At 35.6% G+C, this 19,094-nt stretch overlaps 4 protein-coding genes across 5 annotated transcripts; 2 read left to right on the plus strand and 2 right to left on the minus strand.

Moving 5' to 3' along the window:
* Positions 1-2,361: 2,361 nt before the first annotated feature.
* On the plus strand, positions 2,362-3,860 carry LOC101893142 (large ribosomal subunit protein eL6). The gene is made up of 2 exons (XM_005183481.4): positions 2,362-2,523; positions 3,005-3,860. Exons 1-2 carry the CDS (start codon positions 2,413-2,415, stop codon positions 3,680-3,682), a joined length of 789 nt encoding a protein of 262 aa, XP_005183538.1. The 5' UTR covers positions 2,362-2,412; the 3' UTR covers positions 3,683-3,860.
* Positions 3,861-5,340: 1,480 nt separating this feature from the next.
* On the minus strand, positions 5,341-7,490 carry LOC101892966 (acyl-coenzyme A thioesterase 9, mitochondrial). Its single transcript, XM_005183480.4, has 3 exons — positions 7,100-7,490; positions 6,949-7,028; positions 5,341-6,545 (listed from the first exon to the last, which is right to left on the minus strand). The coding sequence occupies exons 1-3, from the start codon at positions 7,204-7,206 to the stop codon at positions 5,374-5,376; spliced, it is 1,359 nt and encodes a 452-aa protein (XP_005183537.1). The 5' UTR covers positions 7,207-7,490; the 3' UTR covers positions 5,341-5,373.
* A 3,118-nt stretch (positions 7,491-10,608) lies between these two features.
* On the plus strand, positions 10,609-11,904 carry LOC101894100 (JNK1/MAPK8-associated membrane protein). The gene is made up of 5 exons (XM_005183487.4): positions 10,609-10,923; positions 10,986-11,198; positions 11,279-11,445; positions 11,508-11,642; positions 11,710-11,904. The coding sequence occupies exons 1-5, from the start codon at positions 10,691-10,693 to the stop codon at positions 11,862-11,864; spliced, it is 903 nt and encodes a 300-aa protein (XP_005183544.1). The 5' UTR covers positions 10,609-10,690; the 3' UTR covers positions 11,865-11,904.
* A 2,308-nt stretch (positions 11,905-14,212) lies between these two features.
* Positions 14,213-19,061, minus strand: LOC101892673 (E3 ubiquitin-protein ligase HRD1). Of its 2 annotated transcripts, XM_005183479.4 has the most exons (7): positions 18,947-19,061; positions 18,377-18,637; positions 18,142-18,198; positions 17,882-18,070; positions 16,017-16,899; positions 15,719-15,954; positions 14,213-14,863 (listed from the first exon to the last, which is right to left on the minus strand). In XM_005183479.4, the coding sequence occupies exons 2-7, from the start codon at positions 18,500-18,502 to the stop codon at positions 14,354-14,356; spliced, it is 2,001 nt and encodes a 666-aa protein (XP_005183536.1). In that variant the 5' UTR covers positions 18,503-18,637; positions 18,947-19,061; the 3' UTR covers positions 14,213-14,353. The 2 variants fall into 2 exon arrangements, with proteins under 2 accessions (XP_005183536.1, XP_005183535.1); XM_005183478.4 differs by lacking the exon at positions 18,947-19,061 and having other exon boundaries at positions 18,377-18,940.
* Between the last annotated feature and the right edge of the window lie 33 nt (positions 19,062-19,094).

Genomic DNA, 19,094 nt, shown 5'->3' on the forward strand with positions numbered 1-19,094 from the left:
TGTACTTCCGTTTTTAACATATTGTCATTTTACATATGACTCATAATTGTTCCTATTACACACTTTTTAATTTCCCATTTCAAATAATTTTATGTATCATTTACGCCAAACTTGTTTCCTCAAAGCGCGTTATTTAGATTGTCAACTCCTTTGATTATTCGTTTATAACACATATGCCTTCCTAATTGTTGTTTTTTATTATAGTATGTTAAAAATGAATACATTTTTACCACAAAATTAATTTTATATATTTTACACTACAAACAGACAGACTAAATGATATATTTGATCGCAGCATGGCTTGTTGTTTCATTTCATATTTTCATAGAATTAGAATCCAGAACCAGCTCTGCATTCCCTATATTTATAAACAGACATACTGAACACAGCTTCATGCGGCATTGCCATACCCCACGTAATATATGAACATTGCCAGTTTTGATGGTTTACTCACTTTACGCAGCGTATGATGTCAATGCTTGTATTTAATATAGATTTTCTTCAACGATGTTCATCACTTGTTTCAATTATATCATTTAACAGATACAAAGTGTATATTGTTTAAGTGAACACACTTAATTTAATTATTTAAAATTTTTTGTGAAATTTCCTGAATGAAATACGTGGCAAGGGAAAATAACTTATATTGCTTTATAACAAATTCACGGTACGAACCTCACAGAGTCAGTGACGTTTGTGCCATGAGTTAGTGATTATGTCTTGGAATTTCGAAATTCTCAAGTGTTTATTTAACAGATAGTAAAGCAGACCGAATGAAAAGTTAAATTTACCTCAATCAATTCTCGTATTTCACATAAAACTCACTGTTTTTCTTTGTAAACTTTCATTGTATGTTCATGGACAAATCGATTGGACAATAGTACAGTTAATAAAGCTAGCTCTATTTCAAATAAGTTTATGCCTTGTTTACGCCAAACTTGTCTTCTATAAGCGCGTTAATCAGATTGAAAATCAAAAAATGGAAAGAATTGTTAATTTAACTCAACCTTTTTTATGTGTTGCTATCGACAGGAAAGCCTAAAAATGGTGTTGAAATGTTAGTTTTTTCATTCCTATCCTGGCAGCATTTCAGCTACTATATTTCCATATACATTTTCATTTTTTCTGGCTTCTTGAAGCTTATCCCAGCGTATAAGTGTTTTTTTTTTTTTTTTTGACTCCTGAGAAAAATGCGCAGACATATTATTATGAAATATATGAAATACAGCCCTGAGGATATGCCCGCTTCCTGTCAGATTCATACACAATTTTATATAAGTTCATTTCATTTTTTTTTTCATATTTGTCCTCATTTTTAAAATGGGTTAGAAGCGCGAAAAATGAACGAAATGTCTGGATTAGCTGTCAAATATTTGATTCAAACGATTCAATCTTTCAATTTCATGGCTAATCTGGTTAATTGCTTTAATACGCGAGCCGCGATGTACATGTCTTCTAATCATTGGTTTTTTCAAATTATTTTGTTTTTACTTTCCAAAACGATAAATACATACACAAAATTGGCAGAAGTCGTAATCAGCTGGTAGCTCTACCTTACCTCTTTATTGTACCATGGGTTTGCGTGTGTTTTTGTGTATTTCTGTATGTGATTTTAAATTAACTATAGACTACGATACATGGTCTATATAAGATCGGCCAGTATACCCATCTGACGAATAAGTTTGCTGTCAAAAGACAATTCTGCAAAAACTACTAAGTTTATTGTCAAATCGTTGTCAAAAGTAGTTTTTTTGGACGACCTTATCTAGGTTGCATTTTTAGGAGCATTGGGTAAAACAAATCTATGTTTTGAGTTAATTTAAGTTTGTATGGTAAGTCATCGTAGATTTGGGAGGATTGTGTACAATTCCAATTTATAAATCCATTGTACATAAACAAATCAGAAATGGGAACCTGTTTTTATGTAATGAAATGTGACAAGGTAAATTACAGAAAATGCTTATTTAAAATGACTTTACCTTCTTAATTTTATTATGGCTTTGTCTTTTCTTTCTTATTGTTGGATTCAAAGCAAAGAAACTTTTGACAGTAAAAACCTGCCACCAGAAAAAATAGCAAGTAAATTATTGTACCATGGCTTCATCTATACTGTACTTCAACTTGTATTACCGATCACAGGAGACATTAAATAACATGTGACGTGTTAATTATGCCATAGCTTTTAATTGTTTTCGTTTCTTCAAAATTTATATTCCATTCATATTGCACCAACTCACGTACGGCAAAATTAAAGTATCACTTTCATAACTAATACACTTTTCGTTCAGAGTATACCTGGCAATACCGGTTGACAACTGTCAATTGTCTGTCATATATTTTATCTGGCAACGCCGTTGTACCTAACCTTCCTTTTTACCATAATTTCTGTGCGGTGTACACGTGTTTTCCGATATGGCACCCGTCGAAAAAGCTAAGAAAACCGATAAATCGGGCAAGAAAATTGCTAAACATCCCTTGAACACTTACCTCCATGGCGGTGTTTTGCGTTACTCCAAGAGCCAGGTAATAATCCTTGAAATATCCTCCAGAAAAACTCCTTCCTCTACGATGTGATGATGGTGCCGACGGAAACTCCTTGATGCGTTTGTGTGCGTGCGTGTGTGAAACAAAGTATAAAATGTGGAGAAAATGAATACCAAAAATAATGGTGGTAGTGACAAATTTTGGAAATTCTTGCAAGGACATTAACCGTGGACGGACTGGATACGTTCTAATTAATCAATTATTTGTGACTAAATATGAAATATGTGTATTTACGATTCGTAAACTAATAGTGTGTGTTTTGACAAATGGAAGAGGCATCCATTGGATTCTTTCCCCAGAAAGTGTTAATTAGAAGTCATATTTTGTGAATTTGTAAATATTTTTCCAAATTTTTGCTTTGTCCCCCCACCATCATCACATTTGTTTTGTTTACACCTTCGCCCCTCTTGTTTGTTTATTTTGTAGTACGTTCTATAATGTGAACTCCTCTTTCTTGCAGATGTACAAGCGCCGCGCTCAATGGCGTTTGAAGGGTACCAAGCGTCCAGTCGTCAAGACCCTGAAGAAGGACATCAAGAAGGTCAAGAAAATCGGTGGTCCCAAGAACGGTGGTGAACGTACCGTCTACCTTCAAAAGCCCAAGGCTAACTACCCCACCAAGCGTTTCGTCAAGAAGCGCCCCGCTAAGAATGTCTTCAGCAAGCACCAACGCAAGGTACGCTCCAACCTTAAACCCGGTACCGTCCTCATCTTGTTGGCCGGCCGTCACCAAGGCAAGCGTGTTGTTTTGTTGAAGTCCTTGAGCTCTGGCCTCTTGTTGGTCACCGGTCCCTTCTGCTTGAACTCCTGCCCATTGCGTCGCGTGTCTCAACGTTATGTTATCGGCACCTCTACCCGCGTTGACTTGGGCGACTACAAAGTTCCCGAAACTTTGGATGATGCCTACTTCCGTCGCTTGAAGCTCAACAAGCAAAAGAAATCCGCCGAAGGTGATATCTTCGCCACCAAGAAGGAACGTTTCGTCCCCAACGAACAACGCAAGAAGGACCAAAAGGAAGTCGATGCTGTTGTACTCAAGGCTATCAAGGCTCATACCGATGGTAAATTCGTCGCCAAATACTTGAAGAGCATGTTTGCTTTGCACTCATCTCAATACCCTCACCGCATGCGATTCTAAATGTTTTAGATTTAGAATTTAAGATGGAGAGGATGTAGTTTTTTTCGGATGAGAAAGAAGAAAAAAAGTTGATTCTTTTTTTTATTGTAATTTTACCAAGTAAAAAATAAAATGGACAAGAAAAATTCTGTTTTGTAAAATGAAGACAATTTACAAAATCACCAAAAAATATTAAAAAGTTGGCTGTTTGTTTATTTTGTGGGGTGATATTGGTATATAAGGAAAAAGAGTGGGTCATTGGAAAAATCTGGGAACAACTTTCGTTTAGTAAAAGCTCTCGAAAATTTTTCAAGAGTTAGATATTTGCACCCTGTTTGCGGGAAGTCATTTTTTTCTTGGGCGGACCCGGATGTCAGAATATATGACCAAAAAGTCCATGTCCAAGACCCGTACCACCTACTAAACAAATATGGACATTTGTATCATTTGAAAGCTAATGGAAATGTCTATACAACAAGTGGACGCATGATGGGGTTATTTAAAATGGCTCCGTAGTTGTATCAAAATTATTAATTTTTTGGACCCGGATTTTTATAACAAAGGCCAAAAAGTTCCATACTGAGAGTCCACAAAATGTATGCCAAAGTGTGTTATTATCTTAGATCCAGAGATATGGGTCAGTACATTCTCTTTAATTTTTCTAAATTTTATGCCGTATTGGGTACTCTCCTCTGTGTATGTCCAACACCGGCTACGAGAACTAATAATTTTCAAAAATGTAATGCTTTTATGCAGCCAGCCTTCTCCTCTGGGTATGTCTAACACCGGCTACGGCTACATATTTGAGCATTTGGAAAGGTTATAGTGTCAGTATGGCATAAATGCTTGCTATAACTCCGGAAATGTTTTAAATAACCCTCTTGTTGGATATTTATTCTCGTTGGTAAATTCGGGTCAGGTACTCGGATTTTCGAGTCAAATATATAGGTATCCAAAAAAAAAATACTTTCCCGGAATCCCAGAATGCAAAAACCTACCTTATAAAGAGTTTTGACTATACTAGAGTTAAGTCAAAGTCTGATGGTAATTCGTAGTATTTCTTGGATGGAAGTCAAACAAGGCCTCCTAGACGTCCAGAATGTCTTCTCAATAAAGAAAAAAAAATTTTCTTAAAGAAGTCCATAATGTCTCATAAGTCGCCAAAAGGTATTTTCAATATAATGTGTGAAAATATCACACATAAATTCCAAACTTTGGGTAATTGAATAGATACATTTGTCGACTATAATCAGAAAAAAAACTAATATTTGTTAGAATTGTTTTTTTTTTTTTTCGCGATTGCAACAACATCGATGGGTATTAATATAAATTACAAAAAATGTATATAGTTAGACTAACTACATAAATACTTTAAACTTAACATAGCCAATTGAAAATACACATGTATGTAAGGTACATTTGGATAATAAATAAAAAACTAATATCAAATAAAGGTTTGTTAACATAAGGAAATACAGCAGATAAAAAATCGATTCAGAAAATAAATTGAAATTCGGGTGTGAGTTGTACTAAACACATAATAAAGTTTGACTTTACACTATGGCAAATACCTTCATTGAGTAATGTAAAATATTTTTAAGATATTTTACCATGGCTAGAAGGTTGGAAATCATTCACTATTTTCAGTACTATTCTAAGTTTCTGTTTGCCATTTAAGGGGGAGATTTGTAGGATTCTTGTTTTGCAATTACTTATTCCAAACCCAAAGCGTATTTGAATTTCCTGCGGCCTTGAAGATACCACATAGTTTCATGATAGGATCTTGGTAAGACTTCCGGCACCTGTTCCGTAGCCGAATAGGTATAATAGAAAACGTTCGAAGTCAATTGATCACCCGTCACCGAATCAATGACATCGGCCACTGTCATTATCTGTAGATAATTTACCTCCGTATAGACCACATAGGCAGTCATTTTAATGAAGGAATTCACACTGACCGGCTTTTCAAAACTAATATCACAGATGTGTTCAGTTTTGGGTTTGGCCGTTTTACAATATAAATTGGCACAGACCCAACTAATTTCCGAGGCATTACGCATTAAAAATCCACCAAATACCTTATTGTGGGCATTGCGATTTTCCGGGAACGATGCAATGGTATTTGTAACAAATGAATCCGACATCCAGCGACAATTTGGTGGCAGTACTCGTAAATTTAATTCCATGGTAGCCTGAGGTGTTGTTCTCTTGAACAACTCATACATGAGAGATTGTTCATAATCATTGGGTTCCACTTTGAATATCGAAGAGGCCTGCAGCAGTTGGCGTCTTTGTTTACGCAAAATACCACCATCGAAAATTTTCTTCTCTTCATCGGTTGCGGGTTTAATGGGATTAACAGGAGCCGGTCCAGTGTTTGTGGCATTACGGGCAGCCATTAGAAACAAGGCCTTTGTGATTTTATGCCACACTCCATTTTCCATTTGTTCCAACCACACAACAATTTCCATGGAACTTTTGCCCACCCACGAAACATGGCCCGACAGGCGAATATCTTCTGTGGCTTTCGTTCGGAAATTGGTGAATGTTATCTTATCGACCAATATGGTGACAAAGGTGTATGGTAGAGGAATGCCCTCGGGAAGATTATTTAATTTGATATGTTTGTGGCATACCCAAACGGCAAACATATCCATATCTTCCATTAAACGTCCCAAACGTACATGACCCAAAAATGCCACATATCGATCCTGCAATGTCTTGTCCGTGGATAGCGGTAAAATTGCCGAAGTAAATGAATCTTGCATAGAACGTGGTTCCAAATCCGATGCCTTTGGTTCATATTTCAGTAAATGTTCACGATGCTTTGGAATTGGTGTATAACCGGGCTCCAAGCCCAAACGTTCCATGATTTGATCTTTAACTGTAAATGAAAAGGAAATTAGTTAGGATATGGGGGGAAAGTGGAAATGTTACTCATAAATTCCAAATACAATAGCACCGACGTAGCCTAGGCTTAGGATGTCTAGAATCGTAAGTAGCATTTTTTACATATTTTACAGAAAAACATCATACTTCCAGAGAACTGTCTTGCGGGAAACCGGGCTCCGGAATGAAATGTTTAAGCTAATTTCCCACATTTCCCAAAGATCTAATCCTTTCATGATCCTTGGGTTGAAACGTGAAAACTTGAGTATTTTATAAAGACAGCTCCCGGTGTGGAATACATCACATTTAAATGACCTCGAAATACATTTCCGGCTACATCGGCGGACCATGGACCACTTCTTTTCCATCAAACATCGTCTCTATTAATAAAAACCTACCCTCTGCCATTGTTCCAGCATAAGCAGGATCATTCTGACCATGTTTCAGACCAACATTACGCTTCGTCATCGTTGTCATTCTAAAAAGACGAGATGCACAATCTTATTAGAATTTTTATTTCTCATTGCAATGCTATTGACCTTAACTTACACGGCACCATTGCTAGTGGACAAAATTAGATTGCTTTTAGTTGGCAAAGAGCCATATACAATTGGTCGAATTATTATTCCAGAGGTTTTCACAAGATTTCTTAGCATGATGCTGCTGCTTGCTGTTCAAGTTGTTTGTAACTGGTTGTGTTTTTAAGGAATACTTCAAAGTCCACAATTCTCACACTCTTCCACTTTCTTATCTTTTGACTAGGTGTCTGCGGATTAAATCAAAATTTGCTTTTTAAACTTTAACCGTGACGTAATTGTTTTGCACATAAACAAAAGAGATGAGTAGGGTTGCCAGCTTCCACATTTTTATGCCCTGCCTATAAATTGGGATGTATATACATTTTGAATTATGAGATTTTGTACTGAAGGTAGGGTGTTCGCGCAGAAGAGGACTGGAGATGATCGCAACAAACGTAAAAAAGGGTCCACATTTTCTTTACAACCAATGGCAAAGGTTTTTGGAAACATTATTCGTCACCATCACAACACATCAGTCCGTCTCTTAATGAGCAATGAATCATTTTAACAGCTCTATCATACGATATGTATTTTTACATGTGTATTATCAAATTTTTCATATGTAGAAGTTGCACACATCGTGTGATACATGGACGACATTTTACTTTTCACTTTTACGATCACATTTTCATAGGAAAAATACAATTTAATTAAATAATTCAAAAGTGATAATCTCAATTGCTAAATCGAATTTGGCAACCTTTTCAACAAACCTCGACCTTGTCATTTTTTCGAATAAAAATTATTGCATACATAAAATATTCGTGCATGACGAATGGCTTATTTAACAAAAATAATAAACAACCCCTTATTTGCCGCGTTCCTTGGCATGTAAAAGCAGTCATTTGTTCCATATCTCAAAATGTCATATTTTATCTATTTTTGTTTTGGGCTGAAGTATATAATTTTTTAGTGACTTAAGTCATCGGGTAGCTTCTTCGGAAAGGGCATGATAGAAAAATACTGGTAGATGTATCAACTCTTCAAAAATAAGAAGATTTTTATGTTTTCTTATACGACGTTAATCGGAGGTTGTTATTATAATTTTCCATTCAAAAATTTCAATTTCAAAACTGGTTTCACAGGTGCTGGGACAATGTAGCACCCATGGTACAATGATATCAAGGTAGGGCTATGATACCATATGATTTCAATTTTTTATTTTCTTGGCTTAATATGTCATCTTTATTTGTTTATGTATGTGTTTTCTTTTCAATAACAAAACAATTGTTCAGAAAACATTCAAATTAGGATGTTTTCAAAATGTTTATTTCATCGTATGCATCGACAAAATCTAGAGTTTTTGTAGCGAAATAATCCTTTAGAGATATATAGAACCTGGTTTTGAAAAGAAGTGTTGACCTTTCATTCAGTTTTCGCGGTTTTCAATTATGTATTCAAAATAAATGCAACAAGTTGTTTGATTTTTTTATTGTTTTGATACTAATTCTGACATTACAAGCCAAACAGGTAGACCTCTATACTTGCAATTTTTCAAAGTTGGCCTACCTTCTCTTCATTATACCATGGGTGCTACCATGGTACAATGAAGAGAAGGTAGGGTGCTACCATGGTACAATGAAGAGAAGGTAGGTCAACTTTGAAAAAATTGCAAGTATAGAGGTCTACCTGTTTGGCTTGTAATGTCAGAATTAGTATCAAAACAATAAAAAATCAAACAACTTGTTGCATTTATTTTGAATAAATAATTGAAAAACGCGATAAATGAATGAAAGGTCAACACTTCTTTTCAAAATCATGTACTATATATCTCTGAAGGAATATTTCGCTACAAAAACTCTAGATTTTGTCGATGCATACGTTGAAATAAACATTTTGGAAACACCCGAATTTGAATATTTTCTGAACAATTTTTTTGTTATTGAAAAGAAAACACATACATAAACAAATAAAGATGACATATTAAGCCAAGAAAATAAAAAAATTGAAATCATATGGTAGTTCTGCCCTACCTTGATATCATTGTACCATGGTAGCACCCATGGTACAATGAATTCAAGGTAGGGCAGAACTACCATATGATTTAAATTTTTTTATTTTTCTGGCTTAATATGTCAACTTCATTTGCTTATGTGTGTGTCTTCTTTTCAATAATAAAAAATTGTTCAGAAAATATTCAAATTCGGGTGTTTTCAAAATGCTTATTGCAACGAATGCATCGACAAAATCTACAGTTTTTGTCGCGAAATAAACCATAAGAGATATATAGAGCATGATATTGAAAAGAAATTTTGACCATTCATTCAGTTTTCGCGGTTTTAAATTATTTATTCAAAATCAATGCAACAAGTTGTTTGCTTTTTTATTGTTTTGATAGCAATTCTGACATTACAAGCCAAACAGGTAGACCCATATACTTGCAATTTTTTCAAAGTTGACCTACCTTCTCTTCATTGTACCATGGTAGCACCTATGTTGATGTGTCTATCTGTATTCTTCTACCATGGGAAGGACCAAAGCTTAGGGCCAAAATCGAACTAAAACTTCTTTGTTCCTATACGAAGAAGGCAGCCGATGACTCAAATGTGAGAATACATAAGAAGAATTTTGACTGGCTTAAGTTATCGGCTGGGTTCTTCGTATAAAAACAAAGTACTTTCAAGTTAACTTAGTGCGATTTTGGCCCAACACTCCTTTGTTCTTTTCCTAAGAAGCCAGCGGAAGACATAAGCCAGTCAAAAAAACGTTTTATGTATTCTCCTCACCTATTATAATTCGCGTTTTTCAAAAATTTTTACAAATTTAAATAATTTTTCATTCAGCATTTTCAATTCCAAAATTGGTTTGACAGTTCATTGTCCAAGCAGCTTTGTCGACGCGTCTACCTATATTCTTCTACCATGTCATCTACAAAGAAGCCAGCCGATGACTTAACCCAGCCAAATATGCGCTTTATTTCAACCCTTAAGTCAATCAAAAAAGCATTTTATGTATTTCCACCTTTAATGAATTGCCAAATATCTATTCACAAATTACCTTTGCCCCACAAAAGCATAATGCTTCAATGTTGATCGTAATGGTCATGGTAAAATTAAGAAGGTAAAGTCAGATAACCATACCCATCTCTATTTTTTTTTTTAATTTAGCTTGTCAAATTTCACTGCATAAAATACTAGGTTTCCATCTCTGATTTTTATATTTACAAGGATTTATAAATGTATATTTTGACGAATAATTTTGAGAATATTGTTAGCTTATGTTTGCATGACTTTATATTCTTGTAACCTCATTCCTGATGATTTATTTGTTTTATATGCAATGGACTTGGCAATTTAAATCCACTGGGTTTACTAAATCCGATAAACAGTAAACGTTCCACAAGCTTCTGATTTAAAAGGATTGCCCTCAAATGTTGATAATCTTATTAGTTTTACCGTTAAATAATTACGGCCCGCTACGGGAACACAGTACATGTTAAATCAATTGTTCGTTTATGCAAATACTAAAAGCTATAAAGTCGACCTAAGTAACCCTAGTCGTGAATGTAAACATAGTTTGTCTGCAGACAACCGTGGCAGTGGGATATGCTTCAGCATTAGAAATGTCAACAACATTGGAACGTTGTCCTGGACAATATTGTGGCCGTGTAGAATTGGAAGATGGTTGGAGTGATTGTGGACCTTGTCCACGGGGATTTCGGGTAAATGCCAGCTATGCCTGCAATCAATGCGAAGATGAATTGGATTCGTATTCATGGTTTTATATGGGCTTTATGGCAATGTTACCGCTGATGATGCATTGCTTCTTCATTGATTTGGATGCCAAAGATCGAAAGTAAGATTGCACGGTTATGGCATGTTCATGATGTTAAAATTATATATGTATTTTTTTTAAAGATTTTCTCGTAAACAATTGATATTAACATCTTGTGCCATTGTGGAGGTTACCATTTCGGCAATTGTATCAATTCTATTGATGGAACCTATGGGAGAATTTCGTTTATTTTCATGTCCAGTGAGGAAATTTTCCGATTGGTACACGCTGTTCTATAATCCCACACCAAATTATGAGGAAACATTGCATTGCACGCAGGAAGCAGTGTATCCTTTGTAAGTATTTGTTGTCAGTTGACGAAGTATATTTCATGTATGTGAAGAAGCTAGTTTTATGTTTTTCGTCTTATTTTCAGACAAACCATTGTCCTGGTATTTTATTTTCTTTGCCTGGTAACCATGTTCATTATAAGGCCCATAGTTAGTGGCGTCTTGGATGTCAGAGGTAAAGCACCAATTTATGCTGCTCTTTACTTCCTACCTTTGATTACATTTGTTCATGCCCTGGCTTGTGGTCTGATATGTAAGTGTTATGTGTACGTATAATCAAAGATATTTATGTGGATAATTTTTTATTTTCTCTAGATTATGCCTTTCCTTATATGAGTATAGCCATGTCAATGATCTCAAATGCAATACACTATTCCATGAAATTGGATCAATCTTTTAAAGCATTGGTCAAATCTTCCTTTATGGAAATAAAAAACTTTGTGATTATATGTAAGTACGGCAGCAATTTTATGTCTGAGCAGAAAGTAAATAATCTACATTTCTTTTTCATTTTAAGGTATTCAATGGCTTTTGCTGGCTTATGGTATTATTGCCTTGGGCCATCATTATGCCCTGCTGTCGTTAGTACCATTCCCCTCAATATTCTATATACTGACAGTACGTTTTACAGATCCAGCAGAGTTTAGAGAAGTTGAGTCCCGTAGCAGTTAAGTTATGCCAAAAGGTAAATTAAAATAATTTTAAGGTAAAAGCTGGTGCTTTCATAAATCAAAAAATCAATCAGTTTTTGTTCTCAATAAATTCGTATCGGATTGAACGTGATGTGTTTTTTGACGTGTCCTAAAAGAAAACAAAAATTTTTCCAGGTATATACATGTTATATATTTACGTTATATAAACCTACTATAATTTTGCTCAGATATATTTTAGGTGTGTAGAACCTTTGGTATTGAAAATGGACCATGTAGAAGGTGCCTTAAGCGGGTTGACACAGGCATATCATGCCCCACATCCACTTTTGAAGATAAAATACATTAAATTGTTCAGTTGTCTTCTTTAAAAATTTTTCCGAGTTTTCCCTTCTTATTAGCTGTTCGGCAACCTTAATGTCCCTAGTATTGCAGTGCCGTGTAGGCACATTGCATTGAAAATAAACACAGATTAAACGGGGCAGGACTTGATTAGCTTAAGTATTACCAAACTGTAAACATAAACTATGAAGCATAAACATAAACTGTCTATTATTTTGTAAATCATCCGGCTCTTTTGTGTCCTAGTAATATATTGGGTAAAAATTGACGAATTAGTTCGTTGTGGTTCCCAGTCGATTAGACTGTCAAACCACTTATAAAGTACTATGCCAGCTACATCAGAAAGGCTCTCGTCGGTTAAGCTGGCACTTGGGAACCGGCTGCAATGAATTAAGGGACATTTGGCCGGCAATTTCAAGAATGAGAACCTGAGCCTTCTATCAATTTGTACGCCTGATCTAGATTCGCGTTGGGCACATTGACTGTCTACTGCAGTATCAGATATTTGACCTCAAGATAGAATAACAGCAGTTCTGACTACTCTAGACTATGTGAAGACAAGGGAGATATTCAGCATCTAGTATGCAGATATACCACACTGTCGAGCATGAGATATAGGCTCTTCGATAACATTCTTCTCAGACATCGATCCCATAAACATCCATAGTTTTGCTAAAAAAATGTCATGGCCTAGAAAAACTGCACCTTACTAGATCTTTTTCTATTCCTTCTTTCCTAATCGATTTATATCTTTCCCATCACCTTTAATTCCCGGGATAAGCACAATAGACCGATGGTCTCCGAGTGAAGCACCTAACCTGGATTCAGTATTAGGGAATAAATTGAATAAATAAATTCTAACCAAATGGCATCTTAAAATTGTTTTTACGATCGGAAATATCTAAAAACTCCATTGCATGATAATGGCTTTGTCGCTTTTGGGACTACGTCAGGTATATCTTTGTGCCAAGCACTTCTAGCTGGGATTTTGGCAATTTGTTGCTGGAAAAACTTATGAACTTGCGCCAAATTATTTCAATTTCATTAAACTTAAGATTTCCATATAAACAACTAGGTGTCGAAAGTTACAGTTAAGCCCCAGTTGTTCTTAACAATTTTTTTTTATTTTTATCAGTGTAAAATGAGTCAACAGGAATTAATCGCGATATAATTTTCTTCGATATCGAATGCAAGAATTTGGCACCTTTTGCTTTCCTATTTTAGTTAATTAGAAAATTTATCTTGAAATCGCTGCAATTTAGTTTGACTTTTGTCCACGTTTTCGATGGCTCCCTTTTATAGTAGCAAACCGGGTCATAAAACACTTTCCTGGTTGCCCAAAACAACATTTGATATAAAAACACAACTTTTATTCCATTTATAATAATTTTGTGTGTGTTTTGTTGTTGATTTGTTTTATTTTAAATTCTAAATATAATTATAAATTATTTTTAATACATGTACATTAATGTTTTTGTTTTTTCTTTTGTAATCATAAATTTAAATCTTCCCATTTTTTGTTTGTAATCTTAAAGTTTTTTATTTTCGTTTTTCTCTTTTTTTTGTTTTGTTTGTTTTAAATTTTGCAATTCATAATTTTGTCTTCTAATTGGTTTCTTTTTTATACACAATATATGTTATAGCTACATACATATTTTTATGTTTTTAAATTATATATCGTTATATTAATAATTTTCTTTATATGTTTTTATATATATCAAGTATTATTTTGTTTATAAAGAAAATTATTTTTTACACTTGCTCGCATCGAAGGAATAGAGAAAACAACATAGAAACAGAAGGATAATGTTTCAATGGTTGTTATGGGGAGGGGGACATTTTTTTTAAAGCATTGAGTACTGTATTAAAATAAGAACATAAAATAGTAATAACAAATATTAGTAGTTACAAGTCCTTAAACTCAATTTCAACAAGGATAAACAGTTATGTGGAGTAGAAAAGTGTTTTGGAGGGGTATTAATTGCAGCTAAAAATGATAGTTTTAAAACCAAAGGAAAAACTACTATGTTTTGTTTGTTTTTTGTTGTTTGTTTTAATTCTTTAGAGTTTTATAAAAAAAAAAAACGATTTCAGTCCACCTTCAAAATATAAGAGTTAAGTTTTACTATTATAGATCATCATTTATAAAAATTGAGCCTTAACATTCTTTTATTCTGTAGACGTTTTGTTGCGTTCCTCCAGGAATTTTAAGCGTCGTTTTCTCAACTCATTTATCTGTTCGGCTGTACTGTCCACTTCCTTCGAAGTTGATGCTATTGTGGCCTTTTCTGGCCCATCTATATGATCATCTTCCTCACCACCCAAATCTTCTATGGTTACTTGATTGTGTTTGGCAACTGGAATTTCTTTGCTTTCTTCAGCTTTTATTGGCATTTCTTTTTGTGATGCTGCCGCTAATGTTGCCGCAGCTGCTGCGACTGCTGCTGCTGCCGCCGATGATGTTGATGGTAGTTCATCGGTTTTACTTTCTGTTGTAGTCACTTTGGATGTTGTTGGATTTGCTATATCATCCGGTTTGCTAGTTGTTGATGTGGCGGATGTAGATGTTGCTGCTGCTGCTGCGGGTGTACTTATTGGGACACTACGTGGAGCAACTATTTGATAGTTCTGCATAAGGACATTAGCTGCATCAAGCATTAATTGTATATTGCGTAAAAGCTGTAAAGACAAAAAAATATATTATTTCCATGATTTACGTGATGGTACAAGAAAAATTCTAAAATTATAGAGAAGATGGATGAACGAAAAGAAAAATTAATCAAGAGCTAAAATAGACAACAACTTCAAGTTAGTAGGGACTTTCAATGGCTAACAGAGCTGTGGAAGATTCTGTTAGAGCAATGTCATTCAACTTTAATGAGACTATTTCCCTATAAATATCTCCATCAGAAGATCGCCAGAATATATGAACCGTTGCTTTAGCAATCTGTAGCCATCTGAAGTGAAACTGTGAGCTCTGTCGCTTTTTGAGAATATTTTCTCAAAACCCCTTCTAAACAGGGCTAGTATTCTTACATCTTCGGATGCGTACAAGGAAATCTTGTTGACCTCTTATAAAGTAATAAGTCGAACTGTTGTTATATATGCGACTCCAGTGTGCTCTGCAAATAATAATGCTACGCATTGGAAAAGTATACAGACTTTTCAAAATACCAGGCTGAATATTGCATAGGGTCGCCTCGTCATGTTACCTCATGTACATTAAAAATGAAAATTCCCTCCGTACGTCAGCATAATCTCATGCAGAAGGGATCTACACGATCTACAGAGGGAGGTCCAACGATATAAGAGAGAGAAAGCCTTTAGATAAAGAAGCCAATCAAGCTTGGCTGTTTATGGCCCCTGGATACGGCCTATTAGATTAGCTGACTTTTTAAATCTTGATATAGAAGCACAATCCGATTCAACTCCTCCTTCTTCTCCTCATAAGTCAATTCTAAAAAGGGGTGATTTTGGATGTAGAATACCCACATCTCCGGGTGAGGATATACTTTCTATATCAGTATCACATACCTTTATACGCTCCTCAACATTTTTCCTTTCGTTTCCTTCCATAGCTCTGAGCTCTTCATCTGTGAATGTGGTTAGATCTGGTGGCATTGGTGGTGGTGGTACAGCATATGGTGCCACAAAGGGGAATGGTGGTGGCATCATAAATGGTGGCGGCATCATAGGTAAGCCGGCAAAGTTTGGTAAACCATTTGCACCAGAGCCTGCCAAATTGGGTACCGTATTGGCTGTTAGGCCAGCTGGAAAATAAAAACAAAATTTTATAAATATTACTTCCGAAGCAAGGCCCAAAAAAACTTACCATTTGCAACCAGTTGTTCGAAGGGATTGGGTGTAAGAGTGGGTGGTATTGGCGTGGCGTTGTCTGGAGCATTTGCCACCAAATTGGGTACAATTGGTACATTAGCTGCATTAACAATCGCAGCAGCACCTGGTATGACCGGGGCAACAACGGCAGCCGGTGCTACTCCTGCTACAACTGGCACAGCATTAGCATTGCCAGCTGCCGCATTATTATCCTCTTGCCTTGGCAAAGCTGTAGAATTTGTGGCCGGTGCCCTTAAGATGTTCAAACGACACGTGGGACATGTCTGCTGGCGTTGGAACCATGACCTCAAACACGTTGTATGGAATATATGACCACATGGTAACTTCTTCGAATGATTAACCATATCTTCACGACAAATAATGCAAATATTATCGGATAATCTCAACTCTTCGGGTGTGGCATCCGGATAAAGAGTATTCATATTACGTATGGCGCGTCGAGACATTATCACATCACTCAAAGCCTTCTTAAAGTTACGTATGGTAAAGAACATTGGTCGGAATACGAACATGGGTAGGGCATAGAATTTCGCCATTATAACGACAAACAAAACGTACAGAATGACTTTGATGAAACCAATAAAAAGTTCAGTGTAGAGTAGAAAAACTGCCTTATTTTCCCATGGTGTGTCCGTACGCATTTCAGCTGCATGTAGAACATATTTTATAGCTGTGCTCGCCACCACGGTCAATAAAATGGCATATTCAAAACCAAATACTAGCTGTACGCTGGGACCGCGGGCCAATGCCGAATTGTAGGCATGCATCAGCAGCATATAGTCCAATGTGCCCAATACCATTAATAAACTGGCCACACGTATATGGAATAGCCACCCAAGTACGGGAGAACGTTCCATCTGAAAAGAAGAGGAGGGAAATTAATAAAGCATTAATTTAAGTATTTTAAAGATCTGTTTTGTATATGAGGCTACATTTGTGTACATCATACAAGGAGAATTTCTATAATTTATCTAAAAAATGTGTATCGAAATTTGGTGGTCATCTGATTATAATATTCTCCTGTGAAAAGCTATTAACGTTTCCTCCATGGAGTACTGGAGTACTACTGCATTTTTTGAAGACAACTGTGGTCTATCCTGGCGACTTAAATATCTATCGAACGTGATCGAGGTTTTTTTTTGGGTAAGTAGTGGTTGATTGACGTTCTTTAAATCCTTCTCGTGATAGGCAGAATCAAATGACTCATTAAGTCATGCGCTTCAGATATGGTCACATTGGCGATATCCGTAAGGATTATAGGTTTTATCATGCGGATAAACAATTCGACGTTGTCGATAGTTTCGAATAGTGTTTGCCGATAGTAAATCCTACAGATCTTGGTATTGAGATTTCCTTTGGATCTCGATCTTGTTGTGATTATTCCACTTTCGGTTTTACCAACATTTATCGGATTAAATCCAATAACTACAATTGTTTCATTATTACCGTTTTTGGCATTAAGATTATCTTTATATCTGCAGGGTGACCCCCTAATCCCATTACATTATCTATCGTTAAAAGCACAATATTTCTGATTAGTTATGAAATTGTGGCGACAGGTGTCGTTTCAAGATTTAATGGGGTTTTAGTCTATTTTGTTGTTGTTGTTATTATTATTCGACTGTAAATAAACAAGTACACATCATAGGTATGCAAATGAAAGAACACATCAACTTGTTCGTTTCTTTTTATCAGCTGTCGTAGTTCAAAGTTGCCAATGATACAACAACAACTACAACAAGTAAATAAATATCTCCTGATAACACTTGACTCAAGTAGTGTAGTAATAAAAAAAAACACCTTTCAAATAAACTAAATATTCCCACCTGAAATACTTACAAAATCTACACGTTCTTCGGCCAACCAATGGAATGATTTGAGAAACAATAACACCGTAAACAGGGCCACAAATCTTGGATTGAAATCATCTCGAAATACGGTAAATGCCAAACATGTTTCCGTCAGGGCATACCAGAAACGTTCCAATAGATGTTCAAATTCAGCAGCTCGCAATGTACCCAAGAAGATCTGTAACAAATTGCATTTGATTACTCTGGTATTCCCCTGTCTCTGTAGTTTAAGCTCCAATTAGCACTTACCTTTCGCAACAATTTACCAAACATAAAGACAATGGCAAAGAATTGAATGTAAATCACCTGAAAAATAACATCGGACAAATACAATATTTTAAAGCAATGAGGTCATATCACACACACAGACATTCTATACTCCGTGAACACACAGAACGTAGAATGGGCGCCCTCTGCCACCCACTACTGCCGCCTACCATCCACTTGTCATCATCTTAAGACTCTTGAGAATTTGTGCACTTACCGCCATTGATGCATTCGATTTGGTGATGTACACCACCGCCGGATAGAATTGCTTCTTCTGGTACCAGGCATTCCCAATAACGGCACTGGTCAGTGCCATACATATGGCCGAAAGCAGCAACTGCATGATGGTACTGTTGTTTACACGCACAGCCACTTGGCTGATCGACTCGAAAAATATGTTAATCTTGCTTCGTTAACTCCGCGTTCGCTCCTCGAAAGTCAAACCATTTAAAATACATAAATATACGAAATGGTCTGACTGCGATCGGGAATCATTTGCCCGTCAGTGATGGTGGTGGAGCGGAATCAGTGACGACACACAGTAGTAATAACCAGTTAATTATTGCAATAAGATGAGAAGTTGAGGGAAAAAACAACAAAATTTTCGTCAATCAGAAATAGTTGGTCAAACGATTTTTCTTAAGAATTTAAGCTTGTTTTATTGGTTAGTAATGCCAAAAATCAGTTTATCGCGCGTTTAACTGCACTTCACAAATGCAATATTAAGAAATTAGCAATTAGAATTAACAATTTAAGGCGAATAAAATGAAAAATATATAAAATTTACTTCTTTTTTATAGATGTACGTGTCCCAGTTGAAGGGATATGTAGATCGACTTTCGGCAAATCGATTGTTGGTCTTTGGTAGAAGAAAAACACCGAAAAGATAATGTACGGTACACACCAATGGTAGTTAATGACAGAAAATATCATTT

Source organism: Musca domestica, unplaced genomic scaffold (assembly GCF_030504385.1).
Source record: "Musca domestica strain aabys unplaced genomic scaffold, Musca_domestica.polishedcontigs.V.1.1 24, whole genome shotgun sequence".
In the NCBI taxonomy this organism is placed as follows: domain Eukaryota; kingdom Metazoa; phylum Arthropoda; class Insecta; order Diptera; family Muscidae; genus Musca; species Musca domestica.